This window comes from Rana temporaria, chromosome 9, assembly GCF_905171775.1.
Source record: "Rana temporaria chromosome 9, aRanTem1.1, whole genome shotgun sequence".
In the NCBI taxonomy this organism is placed as follows: Eukaryota; Metazoa; Chordata; class Amphibia; order Anura; family Ranidae; genus Rana; species Rana temporaria.
The window spans coordinates 16,260,530-16,273,821 of record NC_053497.1 but is presented as its reverse complement, the minus strand read 5'-3'; the positions used below and the strand labels follow the sequence as shown (position 1 = coordinate 16,273,821).

General features: G+C 44.7%; 1 protein-coding gene across 3 annotated transcripts in view; it reads right to left on the bottom strand.

Moving 5' to 3' along the window:
• Positions 1 to 13,292, bottom strand: part of FGD1 (FYVE, RhoGEF and PH domain containing 1) — a 267,137-nt gene that overhangs the window by 47,938 nt on the left and 205,907 nt on the right. For all 3 annotated transcript variants that reach the window (XM_040322864.1, XM_040322866.1, XM_040322865.1), the window contains exon 5: positions 3,842 to 3,931. In XM_040322864.1, coding sequence (XP_040178798.1) covers positions 3,842 to 3,931 — 90 coding nt within the window. The remainder of the gene's footprint in view (positions 1 to 3,841; positions 3,932 to 13,292) is intronic.

The window sequence follows — 13,292 nt, the reverse complement described above, 5'->3', positions numbered from 1 at the left end:
ATTTGTAGATTGTAATTACGTATGAACATAAGGACAGACATATTTCCTTAATAAAATGTTCTTATTTCAAATGTGTCACTGCCTTCCAGATTTGCAGTGCCACCCAATAGTTGTGCGTGACCTAATTCTAGCATTACATTGAAACCCAATAGTTAAGTGACCTCCTTTCAGCTTTGTGTGCTACCCAATGGTCGTTAGTGCCATCTTTCCAGCTCTGCAGTGCTACCCAATGGTTGTGCATGACTTCCAGCATTGCAGTGCTACCAAATGGTTGTAAGTGACCACCTTCCAGCTTTGCAGTGCTACCCAATGGTTGTGAGTGACCTCCTTCCAGCTTTGCAGTGCTACCCAATGGTTGTTAGTGCCATCTTTCCAGTGCTACCCAATGGTTGTGCATGACTTCCAGCATTGCAGTGCTACCAAATGGTTGTAAGTGACCACCTTCCAGCTTTGCAGTGCTACCCAATGGTTGTGAGTGACCTCCTTCCAGCTTTGCAGTGCTACCCAATGGTTGTTAGTGCCATCTTTCCAGTGCTACCCAATGGTTGTGCATGACTTCCAGCATTGCAGTGCTACCCAATGGTTGTAAGTGACCACCTTCCAGCTTTGCAGTGCTACCCAATGGTTGTGAGTGACCTCCTTCCAGCTTTGCAGTGCTACCCAATGGTTGTTAGTGCCATCTTTCCAGTGCTACCCAATGGTTGTGCATGACTTCCAGCATTGCAGTGCTACCCAATGGTTGTAAGTGACCACCTTCCAGCTTTGCAGTGCTACCCAATGGTTGTGAGTGACCTCCTTCCAGCTTTGCAGTGCTACCCAATGGTTGTGAGTGACCTCCTTCCAACTTTTCAGTACTACCCAATGGTTGCAAGTGACCACCTTCTAGCTTTGCAGTGCTACCCAATGGTTGTGAGTGACCTCCTTCCAGCTTTGCAGTGCTACCCAATGGTTGTGAGTGACCTCCTTCCAACTTTTCAGTACTACCCAATGGTTGTAAGTGACCACCTTCTAGCTTTGCAGTGCTACCCAATGTTTTTGAGTGACCTCCCAATGGTTTTGAGTGACCTCCTTCCAGCTTTGCAGTGCTACCCAATGTTTTTGAGTGACCTCCCAATGGTTTTGAGTGACCTCCTTCCAGCTTTGCAGTGCTACCCAATGGTTGTGATTGCCCTCCTTTCAGCTTTGCAGTGTTACCCAATGGTTGTGAGCGCCCTCCTTCCAGTTTTTCAGTGCTACCTAAAGGTTGTAAGTGACCTCCTTCCAACTATGCAGTGCTACCTAATGATTGTGTGTGACCTCCTTCCAGCTTTTCAGTGCTACCCAATGTGAACCGAGCCTCAGTGTTAAACAAAAGGGGATGGTGAGCTGACTTTACACTCTGCAAAGCTCAGGGAGGCGAGGTCTGAGAGCTGATTGGAGGGAAGGGACACACACCCCTCCACACAGGAACAGAGCTGAGGCTGTCAGTCTGCTGGAGCTCCCTCCCCTGTCACATTTTTTCTCTTGGTGTCGGGAAAACTTGTCAGACGTGATTCATGCTAAACGATGCTGAACTCTCAAAGCCATTATCGCAAATATACTGAGGACTGTTGCCATCCATTCAGGTTGGATTGGATGGGTTGCATGATCTGTGGTGGGCGGAGGCGCAGGAACTGGACAGTGAAGACTGGTCAGACATGTGGCATTACCAGCTTCAGCCACTAGTTGCAACTAGGTACAAATTAATTCAATTCAAAATCCTGCACAGAATATACTATACACCCCAACACCTTCATCTCATATACCCAACCTCATTGGCTGCTTGCTGGAGATGCTCTGGCACCCCTGCAGGCTTCCTACATATATTCTGGGATTGCCCATGGGTTCAAAGTAATTGGAGGGAGGGTAACTCAATGTATCCATGGGTTAACTACCATACCTATTCCTCTGACAATCAGTGTCTGTCTCCTCGGCCTTGTGGAACAGCTGGTGTTAGCTAAAGCAACTCTCACTCTAATGCCTTGTACACACGGCCGGACTTTGCGAGAAAAAAAGTCAGACAGGCTTTTTTTCTCGGAAAGTCCGGCCATGTGTAGCCTCTATCTGACTTTTTTGTCGGATATCTGATGGACCTTAGATGGAGAACCTGTTCTCTTTCTTTCTGTTGAACTTTCGATGGACTCACGGCGGACTTTTTCACGGTCAAAAGTCAGACGTGTGTACGAGGCATAATAAGTATCCTTTAATTTTACGCAAGGAAAGCCATAGTACTAAAATGGAAGTCAGCCAATCCCCCTACCCTGTCAAAAAATGAATTGATACATTGATACCCCCCTTACAAAGCAACATATTTGTCCTGAGAATGCCCCAAAAAATATGAAAAAGTCTGGCACTTGTGGACAGACTCAGGGCCAGATTCAGGTACAATTACGTTACGCTGCGGCGGCGTAACGAATCCCATTTACGTTACACCACCGCAGGTTTACAGCGTAAGTGCCTGATTCACAAAGCTCTTACATGTAAGATTGCGGCGGTGTAACGTAAATCCGCTCGGCGCAAGCCCGCCTAATTCAAATGGGACGGGCACCATTAAAATAGTCGCGTTCCCGCGCCGAATGTACTGCGCATGCTCCGTCCGTCAAATTACCCGACGTGCATTGCGCTGAATGACGTCGCAAGGATGTCATTGGTTTCGACGTTAATGTAAATGGGGTCCAGTGCCATTCACGGACGACTTACGCAAACGACGTGAAATTTAAAATTTTGACGCGGGAACGACGGCCATACTTAACATGGTTTACACCACCTAGAGGGCAGCCTTAGTTTTACGCGGCGTATCTCGACGGAAACAACGTAAATTTAGAGCGACGGGTAAAGCGTACGTTCGTGAATCGCCGTAACTAAACATTTGCATATTCTATGCCGACCGCAATGGAATCGCCACCTAGCGGCCGGCCTAGAATTGTTTCCTAGGATCCGACGGTGTAAGTCAATTACACCTGTCGGATCTTAGGGCTATCTATGCGTAACTGATTCTATGAATCAGCCGCATAGTTACGACGGGCGGACCACAGAGATACGACGGCGTATCAGGAGATACGCTGTCGTATCTCTTTTGTGAATCTGGCCCTCAGAGTCTACGACGGATGATCAGCCCATTGGAGATTGCCCTGGTTAGATAAACTCAACAATTACCTGGCCCTGAGTGCTGAGATCCAAGCCTCAGACAAGTGAGTGGTGCTGTTAGTCCAGAGGTCAAGTGATCACACTTAATCCTAACTGTTCTCGTAACGTCCGGCTCAGACAGATAAGAGGAATGAGAAGTCCTACAGGAAAAGATATCTCCTACCATCATCCTACCATGTGAAACCTGTGTACCATATATGTGGTTATTTTGGTTTTAGTTATAGTTAGATATGTTTAGTTTCGAGATACACAGTGAGTTGTACGCTGTTATGCCCCAGTGGCCCTGTTTTGTACCTTCACAGTGAAACTTTCCAATAAAAAGAATAACAAACAAAAAAAGAAGTGATTCATACTGATAGCAGAGGAACAAAGCAACAGACAGAAATGACATTTAGTGCTCCTAATTGAGACAAGTACACACTATAGAGGGATATGCTTTGTTCACATGTCTGAAGTTTACAACCACTTTAAGAGTCTTAGGTCTATCTCTATTGCCACCTGAACTGCACAGTCATATTTAGACACACTGCTTCTGCTATAACAGGAAAGTAGAGGTAACACTGTGAAAACAGAGGTTATACTGTAAGTAAAATGCCTATCTGACTGCTTACTTATTTCTTTGACTGTAATTGGGCTTTAAAGAAAAAAAAAATCCTCCATAGAACAATTTTCTCACCTGGTCCAGGAGATGTAAGCGGGACACATAGGCTTTCTCAGTCTGCAGCAGCTCATTAGCGATGTTATATACTTTCTGGCGTGCTGTGAACTGTAAGAAAGAATTAAATGGGATTCAAATGACTGACAATAATAGGAAGAAACACAAAAGACACAATCATGTTGCTATAACAATAATGAGATACTAAACACAATTTACAGAAATATTAATAACATTTAAGCGCCGGTTCACCCTGGGGCGGCACGACTTGCCGAGCGACTCGGCAAGGCGATCCGCACACGACTTCAGAGGTGACTTGCAAAATGACTTCTGTATTGAAGTCAATGCAAGTCGCCCCAAAGTTGTACAGGAACCTTTTTCGCTTCTATTAGAGCGCGACTTGTCAGGCGGCTAAGTCGCCTGACGAGTCGCCCCTATGTGAACCGACTCTCAGGAACAGGCATATAACCATTTCAGATGTTTATCAATGTTCTTTTAAAAAATTTATACTAATGTACAGAATCGCTCCACAACTGCTCTCACCAATATATATGTAATGAGGAGCTGGGCCATCACAGTGACCAGACACTCCCAGAGGAGGAGAGGGCTCTTACTTGCAGGGATGGAGAGAGAACTGTGGCAGTGCTGTGGACTTGACTCCTGGAGTGGTTGAATTTCCTAACAAGTGAATAAACAATAACTTATTTACCTTTTTCTACTTGCATAGTACATATGTGTTGCAGCAAAAGGGTTTGCTTTATTGCGCACATATATGTTACTGGGTGGTCGATGTTTCTGTGCTCAGAGATCCTGAGGTTTTGGGGATAAAGTCATATTCATAGATAGTGGCAGGCAGATGGGAGTTTTGAGGGAAAATCTAATTTCGACATTTACCACCGTTATGATTACCATTGCCAGAAGTGCCTGCCTGTGCCACTGCCTCCACCTCCTGCATTGGAATAAACTGTCTATGGTGGGATTGGCAGGGCTCTGAGAAATGAATCATGGGTCTGGGTGCCCGCTAATATCTGTGAACAGTCCTTGAACTCATCACCACCACTGAGCAGTTGTTTGTTACCAGACCTTTGATAACCCAAAGTGTGATTACTCGGAATGATATTTTATTCTGAAACATGGCCACATCCCCCGGCTGCTGGAGCTGGTTGTGTGGGCTGAATAAGGTCACTTTCTAGCCTGGACATGATCCAGCAAATTTTGCATTCCAGTATTCGCTCTTCAGTTATGTCAACTGATATGGTGCTGGCTCTCTGCAGCAAAGAGTGGAAAACAAGTTAAGTGGAGCTCCAGATAGAATGTGGAAGGGTTACAACCCTGGTCGGGTTTTGTTCTATGTGTTTTCATTAGGAAGCTTTTCTGTCATTTCCTGGAATAGGAAGTGATGGTAAATTTTTCCAGTGGGGTCACAGAAAGCAATAAAAATCTGGACAAAAATCCATCTTGCACCTTCACCTTGAGAAGGGTGCACGGCCAAAGATAATACCGTGAAAATCCAAATACAAAAAAGGGCCAGCACATTGGTTTGTTAAGATCTGATATCTTATTAGCTCGCACAAAAGAAAATATAAAAACCACCAGCCCTTTGGAGACACATCCCCCTTTCTGAAGGTGACAACCCATCTTGGGTCTATGGTCCCCTTTCTTACATTGACAGATAACCACTATGATCCCCTTTCTGAAGGCGACAGCCCACCTTGGGTCTATGGACCCCTTTCTTACATTGACAGACCACCACTATGGTCCCCTTTCTCAAGGTGACAACCCACCTTAGGTCTATGGTCCCCTTTCTCAAGTTGACAAACCACCATTATGGTCCCCTTTCTCAAGGCGACAACCCACCTTAGGTCTATGGTCCCCTTTCTCAAGTTGACAAACCACCTTCCTTCGTTCCCTTTATCCCGAAAGAAGACATAGAAGTCGTGGTAGGATCAATTATCAACTCCAGGCTCGACTATGCAAATGCCCTTTACCTCGGACTCCCAAAATACCAAATCACTCGTCTGCAAGTCGTTCAAAATACGGCCGCGCGACTCGTGAATGGGGAAAAAAACATGGGAATCAATCTCGCCTTCACTGAGATCCCTTCATTGTTTGGCAGTAAAAGACAGAATTACTTTTAAGGCACTCTGTCTGACGCATAAGTGTGTTCAAGGAAAGGCCCCCCAATATCTATGCGAAAAATTAAAAAGTCACAACCCCAATCGCGTTCACCAAAATCTACTCCAGATACCCAAAACCAGATACAAGTCCAAAGGAGAACGAAGATTTGCAGTCCAAGGACCTAGACTATGGAACGCTCTACCAACCAGCATCCGAATGGAGGTGAATCACCTGGCCTTCAGAAAAAAACTCAAAACCCATCTTTTCTGAAGGCAAAAGGACAGTAGGGAACGGATACTAAGCGCCCAGAGGCGATTCAGTTCGCATGTGTTGGGCTATATAAGTTTCTCACTCACTCACTCACCATTGTGGTCCCCTTTCTCAGAGTGACAACCCACCTTAGGTCTATGGTCCCCTTTCTTAAGTTTACAAACCACCATTATGGTTCCCTTTCTCAAGGTGACAAACCACCTTAGGTCTAAGTTCCCCTTTCTCAAGTTGACAGACCACCACTATGGTCTCCTTTCTTTCACTTGGATTTTATTATATTTTTATAAAAAGGACAAGAAAAAGTAAACTGTTTTGTATCCAAAAATCTATGCAAGAATAACAAATACAGAAGAAGTTCCTCTACGCAAGTCTGTAACATTCAACAATAACAAAGGGGTGAAAGACCATTAGTCCCATGCCTTATCATATCAGTATGCATCCAATTATCGGAGCCCTGTCTGGAAATGTGATGCGCTTTGTTTTGTAAAAAAGTCTTTCAACTAGGGGCTCTTCAGCTATAGGGAGCAGTGCAATCGTCCATAGGATCAAATAAAAGTACCGCTTTTGCTCAAAGGCATAAAAAGAAAAAAGAGGAACGGGCAGTGCTTTAGCGTACAGCGTCCAGTTGGGGGAGACCAGTGTGTTGTGGAAGATCATCTCTGTCCCAGAGGTCCACTGTGGGTATATGGTCTCCTTTCATAAGGTGCTAACCCACTTTGGTTCTATAGTCCCCTTTCTCAAAACAGACCACCACTATGGTCCCCTTTCTCAAGGTCTGTCACCTTCAGAAAGGGGTCCATAGTATCTCCAAAACATTAAAGTTTTTTTTTTTGGTTTCTTTTGTGCAAGCTATGTTGTCAAGATTCTTACCCATCTACACTCTACCCAGGACAAAAAAAAGTTTTGGGTTGAGTTACATAATGAACAAACTTTGTTTTGTAATAAATAGGTAGATTCAGAAAGAGTTAGGCCGGCTTATCAGTGGATAAGCAGACCCAACTCAGAATCTACGCCGACTTATGTTTAAGCGTATGCTCAAACAGAGTTACGCTTAAACATGCGCCGTCCTATCTTAGATTGCAATATTTTGGATGGCCGCTAGGTGGCGCTTCCATTGCGGTCGGCACAGAATATGTAAATGAGGAGATATGCCGATTCACGAACATACGCCCGGCCGACGCAGTACTTTGACGCCGTTTACGTAAGAGATAGGCCGCGTAAAGTTAGAGCTAGGCTCTAGTGCAGGGGTCTCCATACTTTTCAAGCAAAGGGCCAGTTTATTGTCTTTCAGGCTTCAGGGGGGCCGGATTCTGACCAGTGGGGGTAGAAAATGTCCCAAGGGCCGAGCATCAGTGAGAATAACCACGGCCCCAGTGCTGGTGGGCAGTAGGAGGAGGAATAGTGCTCCATCATTGCAATTAGTAGAAGAAATAGTGCCCCATTGTTGGTGTCATTGGGAGGAATAGTGCCTCATATCGTTGGGAGCAATACTGCCCCAAGGGCCAGATGAAGGCTAGCAAAGGGCCACATCCGGCCCTCGGGCCGCAGTTTGGAGACCTCTGCTCTAGTGGAATAGTAATGTCAAGTACGGCCGCCGTTCCCGCGTCGAAATTTTTACGTCGTTTGCGTAAGTCGTCCGTGAATCGGGATTTACGTCGTTTACGTCCACGTCAAAATCAATAGGCCCGTGCGGCGTACTTAGCCGCAATGCACACTGGGAAATGTAGGCGCCCGGCGCATGCGCAGTAACAAAAAAACTTAAAAAACGTAAGGTCAAGCCTGATTAACATTAAACACGCCCCCCCTTCCACACATTTGAATTCGGCGCCCTTACGCCCGCCCGCTTTAGGCTACGCCGCTGTATATTAGCAGGCAACTACATTGAGAATCATGTACTTGCCTAGCTAACTTACGGTGGCGTAGCCTAAACAGGCTAAGCTACGCCGCCGCAAGTTTGCACGGATGTACCTGAATCTACCTAAAAGTATTTCATTCAAAGCTCTGTGTCTCCATAAAATGAACAGGAGGGTAGAAACAGACATAGGGAAGGGCAGGCAGGCAGGCTGTTAACAAGATAGGGGCTGATGTTATGAATGAAACATACCCAAAGCATTTTGTGTGTTTTGTCTCTGTGTGGGCAGTGTATATAATCTAATAAAATGACTCCAGGCTTTATTAAAGCTGCTATCTACAGAAATGTTGCACAACAGCTGCCGTTGATAATCTCCCACAACTCAGACTTTTCATGAGTCATTCTGCGATCCAAAACCTTCAGACACAACACTAATTAGTGAGAAAACAGAAATCTAATTGTTTTGGGTTTAGAGAAACCGGGTATACTTAAAGCGGGGGTTCACCCTATTAAAAAAAAAAAAAAAAAAAAAATTTATTCTAGCATTACATTCGGCATCGTAGCGCGAGCTACAGTATGCCGGTCTTACATTTTTTATCCCCGTACTCACTGTGCTATTCCACATTGAAGATTCCGGGGAATGGGCATTCCTATGGTGAGAGAAGGTGATTGACGGCCGGCCCTGGCACGTCACGCTTCTCCGGAAATAGCCGAAATAGGCTTGGCTTTTCACGGCGCCTGCGCATAGCCTGTGCGCACGCGCCGTGAAGAGCCGAGACCTACTCCGACTGTCTTCGGGGAGCGTGACGTGCCAGGGCCGGCCGTCAATCATCCTCCCTCTCCATAGGAACGCCCATTCCCCGCGGGAGTCGGAATCTTCAATGTGCAATAGCACTGTGAGTACGGGGATAAAAAATGTAAGACCGGCATACTGTAGCTCGCGCTACGATGCCGAATGTAATGCTAGAATGATGTTAAGGAGGGTGAACCACCGCTTTAAGGGCTCAATCACATTGAGGTGCCTTATTAGTGTGACTACAATCGTGGCATAAAGAAATCTTGTAACCAGACCATTTATTTATACCCACTGGAAATCATTGCAAGACATCAGCAATAATAATCCCCTGTGTATTAGTGCATACCAGTTCCGGTATTGGAGCTCTCAATAGCTGTCTAGTTTTGAGATAAGTTACATAGTACAGTAAAACCTTGGTTTGAGAGTAACTTGGTTTGAGAGCGTTTTGCAGGACAAGCAACATTTCTTAATACATTTTGACTTGATAGACAAGCGATGTCTTGATAAACAAGTAACGTCATGTCACAACCGAGTATAAAAGAGAAGAGAGGCGCCTCTAAGTGTAGCAATATGCTTACCTTTAATGAAGATACAACATTTAGCAACATATTGATACATGTAGAGGCGCCTCTCTTCTCTTTTATACTCTGGAGCTCCTGCTGGATTTCTGCTTCTAATCCCTTTGTGGAGGCTTCCATTTGTGGATGGACATTTTATGGTTACACAACCCAATCACATTGCTATAATGTTTTTATATGGACTATAAACTGAAGGACCTATGAATAAATGGCTGTGGAACAAATCATCTGATTTTCCATTATTTCTTATGCGGAAATTTGCTTTGGATTACAAGCATGTTTCTGGAATGAATTATGCTCACAATCCAAGGTTTTACTGTATGTCCAGAAATTACCCAATGTATCCCCAAACCTCCCCTTTATCCTCTGGAGTAGCCTTTCCTAACCTTTTGTTTACCCCAGAGGTATACTTGAAATCATTTTCAAGTCTCAAGGAAGCCTGCTAAAATTGAATTAATTGGTTGTCAGTGGGAAGAATGTTCCTTACATTGGTGATCAGTGGGAAGAATGTTCCTTACATTGGTGGTCATTGGGAAGATTGCTTCTCACAATGGTGGCCAGTGGAAAGGATGCCCCTTAAGCTGGTGATCAGTGGGAAGAATGTCCCTTACATTGATGGTCAGGGGAAAGAATACCCCTTAAATTGGTGGTCAGTGGGAAGAATGCCCCTTACATTGGTGATCAGTGGGAAGAATACCCCTTACATTGGTGATCAGTGGGAAGAATGTTCCTTACATTGGTGGTCAGTGGGAAGAATGTTCCTTACATTGGTGATCAGTGAGAAGAATGTTCCTTACATTGGTGGTCAGTGGGAAGAATGTTCCTTACATTGGTGATCAGTGAGAAGAATGTCCCTTACATTGGTGATCAGTGGGAAGAATGTTCCTTACATTGGTGATCAGTGAGAAGAATGTCCCTTACATTGGTGATCAGTGGGAAGAATGTTCCTTACATTGGTGATCAGTGAGAAGAATGTCCCTTACATTGGTGATCAGTGGGAAGAATGTTCCTTACATTGGTGATCAGTGAGAAGAATGTTCCTTACATTGGTGATCAGTGAGAAGAATGTTCCTTACATTGGTGATCAGTGGGAAGAATGTCCCTTACATTGGTGGTCAGTGGGAAGAATGCTCATTACAGTGGCGATCAGTGGGAAGAATACCCTTTTCATTGGTGTTCAGTGGGAAGAAGGCTCCTTACACTGGTGGTCATTGGGAAGATTGCTTCTCACAATGGTGGCCAGTGGAAAGGATGCCCCTTAAGCTGGTGGTCAATAGGAAGAACATCCCTTACATTGATGGTCAGGGGAAAGAATACCCCTTAAATTGGTGGTCAGTGGGAAGAATGCCCGTTACATTGGTGATCAGTGAGAAGAATGTTCCTTACATTGGTGATCAGTGGGAAGAATACCCCTTACATTGGTGATCAGTGAGAAGAATGTTCCTTACATTGGTGATCAGTGAGAAGAATGTTCCTTACATTGGTGATCAGTGGGAAGAATGTTCCTTACATTGGTGGTCAGTGGGAAGAATGTTCCTTACATTGGTGATCAGTGGGAAGAATGTTCCTTACATTGGTGGTCAGTGGGAAGAATGCCCCTTACATTGGTCATCAGTTAAAAGATCGCTCTTTAACACTGGTGGTCAGTAAAAAGAATACCCCTAACAATGGTGGTCAGGACGAAGACTACCCCTACATTCATGGTCAGTGGAAAGAATGCTACCCTTACAGACAGTAAAAAATATATCACTAGTGTCATGGTCCTGGCTTTACCAAGAGGCAATGGACCCAGAAATATCCAAGCACCAGTAGATGGGTGGTTAATTGGCCATAGCCTAAAGAACCACTAGTAACATTTGGGAGAACACTAGGGTTTCACGGAACCCAGGTTGAGAATGACTGCTCTAGAACATGTCCCAGCATTATTTTTTTCATCATTTTTGTCATGTTCCCATAGTAAGAAATAGCTTTTTGTTACTCCCTTTTACATCATTACCAGGCTAAATTCCTGCAGTGACAACTACTAGAAAATCAGTTCACCACCCAGAACTACATCTTTCAAGAGACCTTTGCCTACACACAGTGGCCCGGATTCAGATACATTGGTGTATCTTCTCGGCGGGCGTAACGTATCTCAGATACGTTACGTCGCCGTAAATTAGGGCGCAAGTTCCGTATTCATAAAGAACTTGCGCCCTATGTTACGGCGGCGTAATGTATGTGGTCCGGCGTAAGCCCGCCTAATTCAAATGTGGATGATGTGGGCGTGTTTTATTTAAATTAATGGTGACCCCGCGTATTTGACGCATAAACGAATAATCGTAGGTCAAGGGAGGGGGGGAAAAAAGGGGGGATTTTGTTTAGGACTTTCACGGCACTGATAGGAGACCAGATTAGTATAAAATAACAATATTTATTTACATAAAACAATTACGTATTTGACGTTTTTTACGAACGGCGCATGCGAAATTACGCCGCAAATCGTCAATGCTTTAGACGTGAACGTAACTTACGTACAGCCCTATTCGCGAACGAGTTACGCAAACTACGTAACATTTTCAAAATTCGATGCGGGAACGACGTCCATACTTAACATAGGATACCCCTCATATAGCAGGGGTAACTTTACCCTGGAAAAAGCCTGACGTAAAAAAAATGCGCCGGGCGTACGTACGTTTGTGAATCGGTGTAACTAGATCAAATTGCATATTCCTTGCGTAAATATACGGAAGCGCCACCTAGTGGCCAGCGTAAATATGCAGCCTAAGATACGACGGTGTAAGACACTTGCGCCGGTCGGATCTTAGGGAAATCTATGCGTAACTGATTCTATGAATCAGTCGCATAGATACGACCCCGCAACTCAGAGTTACGACGGCGAATCCGGAGATACGCCATCGTAACTCCGTTCTGAATCCGGGCCTGTGTGGTTTGGCTCTTAGAAGTCAATGCAGAAGTTTTGTTTTTGCTGGGGAAAAAAATTCAATATATTCACATGGAGTGGGGCAAAGAGGGGTGAGGGGCAGGAGGAATTCGGTAGCCTGCTTGGAAATTCAGCATAGCAAAGGCTCTGAGTTGGCAGGTCAAACAGGAAGTTAGACGCACAGTGTTGTGTTACAGCATTCCCTGCTAAAGTAATTGGTTCTGACAGGAACAAACTAAAGAGGGATGGGTAGACGTCAAAGAAGAAAGGGACCTATGAGACGTCTTATGACCCCATGAATGCATTCCTGACATATCACAATATACAGCAACAGTGTGGTTTTTCAAACAAGAAAGACCTTTTATCATTAAAAAGTAGTACCATATCTCAAGGCAAGTGACTTTACCAAGGCTAAAATGTGCAGTCACGGAGAATGAGGTCATCAGTTTGCTGCAGGCAGGAGCAAGTTTTTCTTCAGTCTCCTCCCAACAATTAAAGGTAAAGTATGGGTTTTGAGCTTGCGTTGGCATCTATTTAACCACTTAAGCCCCGGACCATTTTGCTGGTCAAAGACCAGGCCACTTTTTGCGATTCGGCACTGCGTCGCTTTAACTGACAATTGTGCGACGTGGCTCCCAAACAAAATTGATTTCCTTTTTTTCCCACAACTAGAGCTTCCTTTGGGTGGTATTTGATCACCTCTGCGGTTTTTATTTTATGCGCTATAAACAAAAATAGAGCGACAATTTTGAAAAAAATAGTCCCGCTAGTAAGTTTTGTAACTGCCAGTAAAAACTTGGTTGTGCCAGTAAATTTTGGGTGTCGTGTCAGTAAATTTCAATCTGGTAGGTTGGCAACACTGGGTCCGAGACGTGTGCATGCAGAAAGAAACTCCACAGGCACAAAAAACAAGAACCAACAATTCTGGGGGAAAA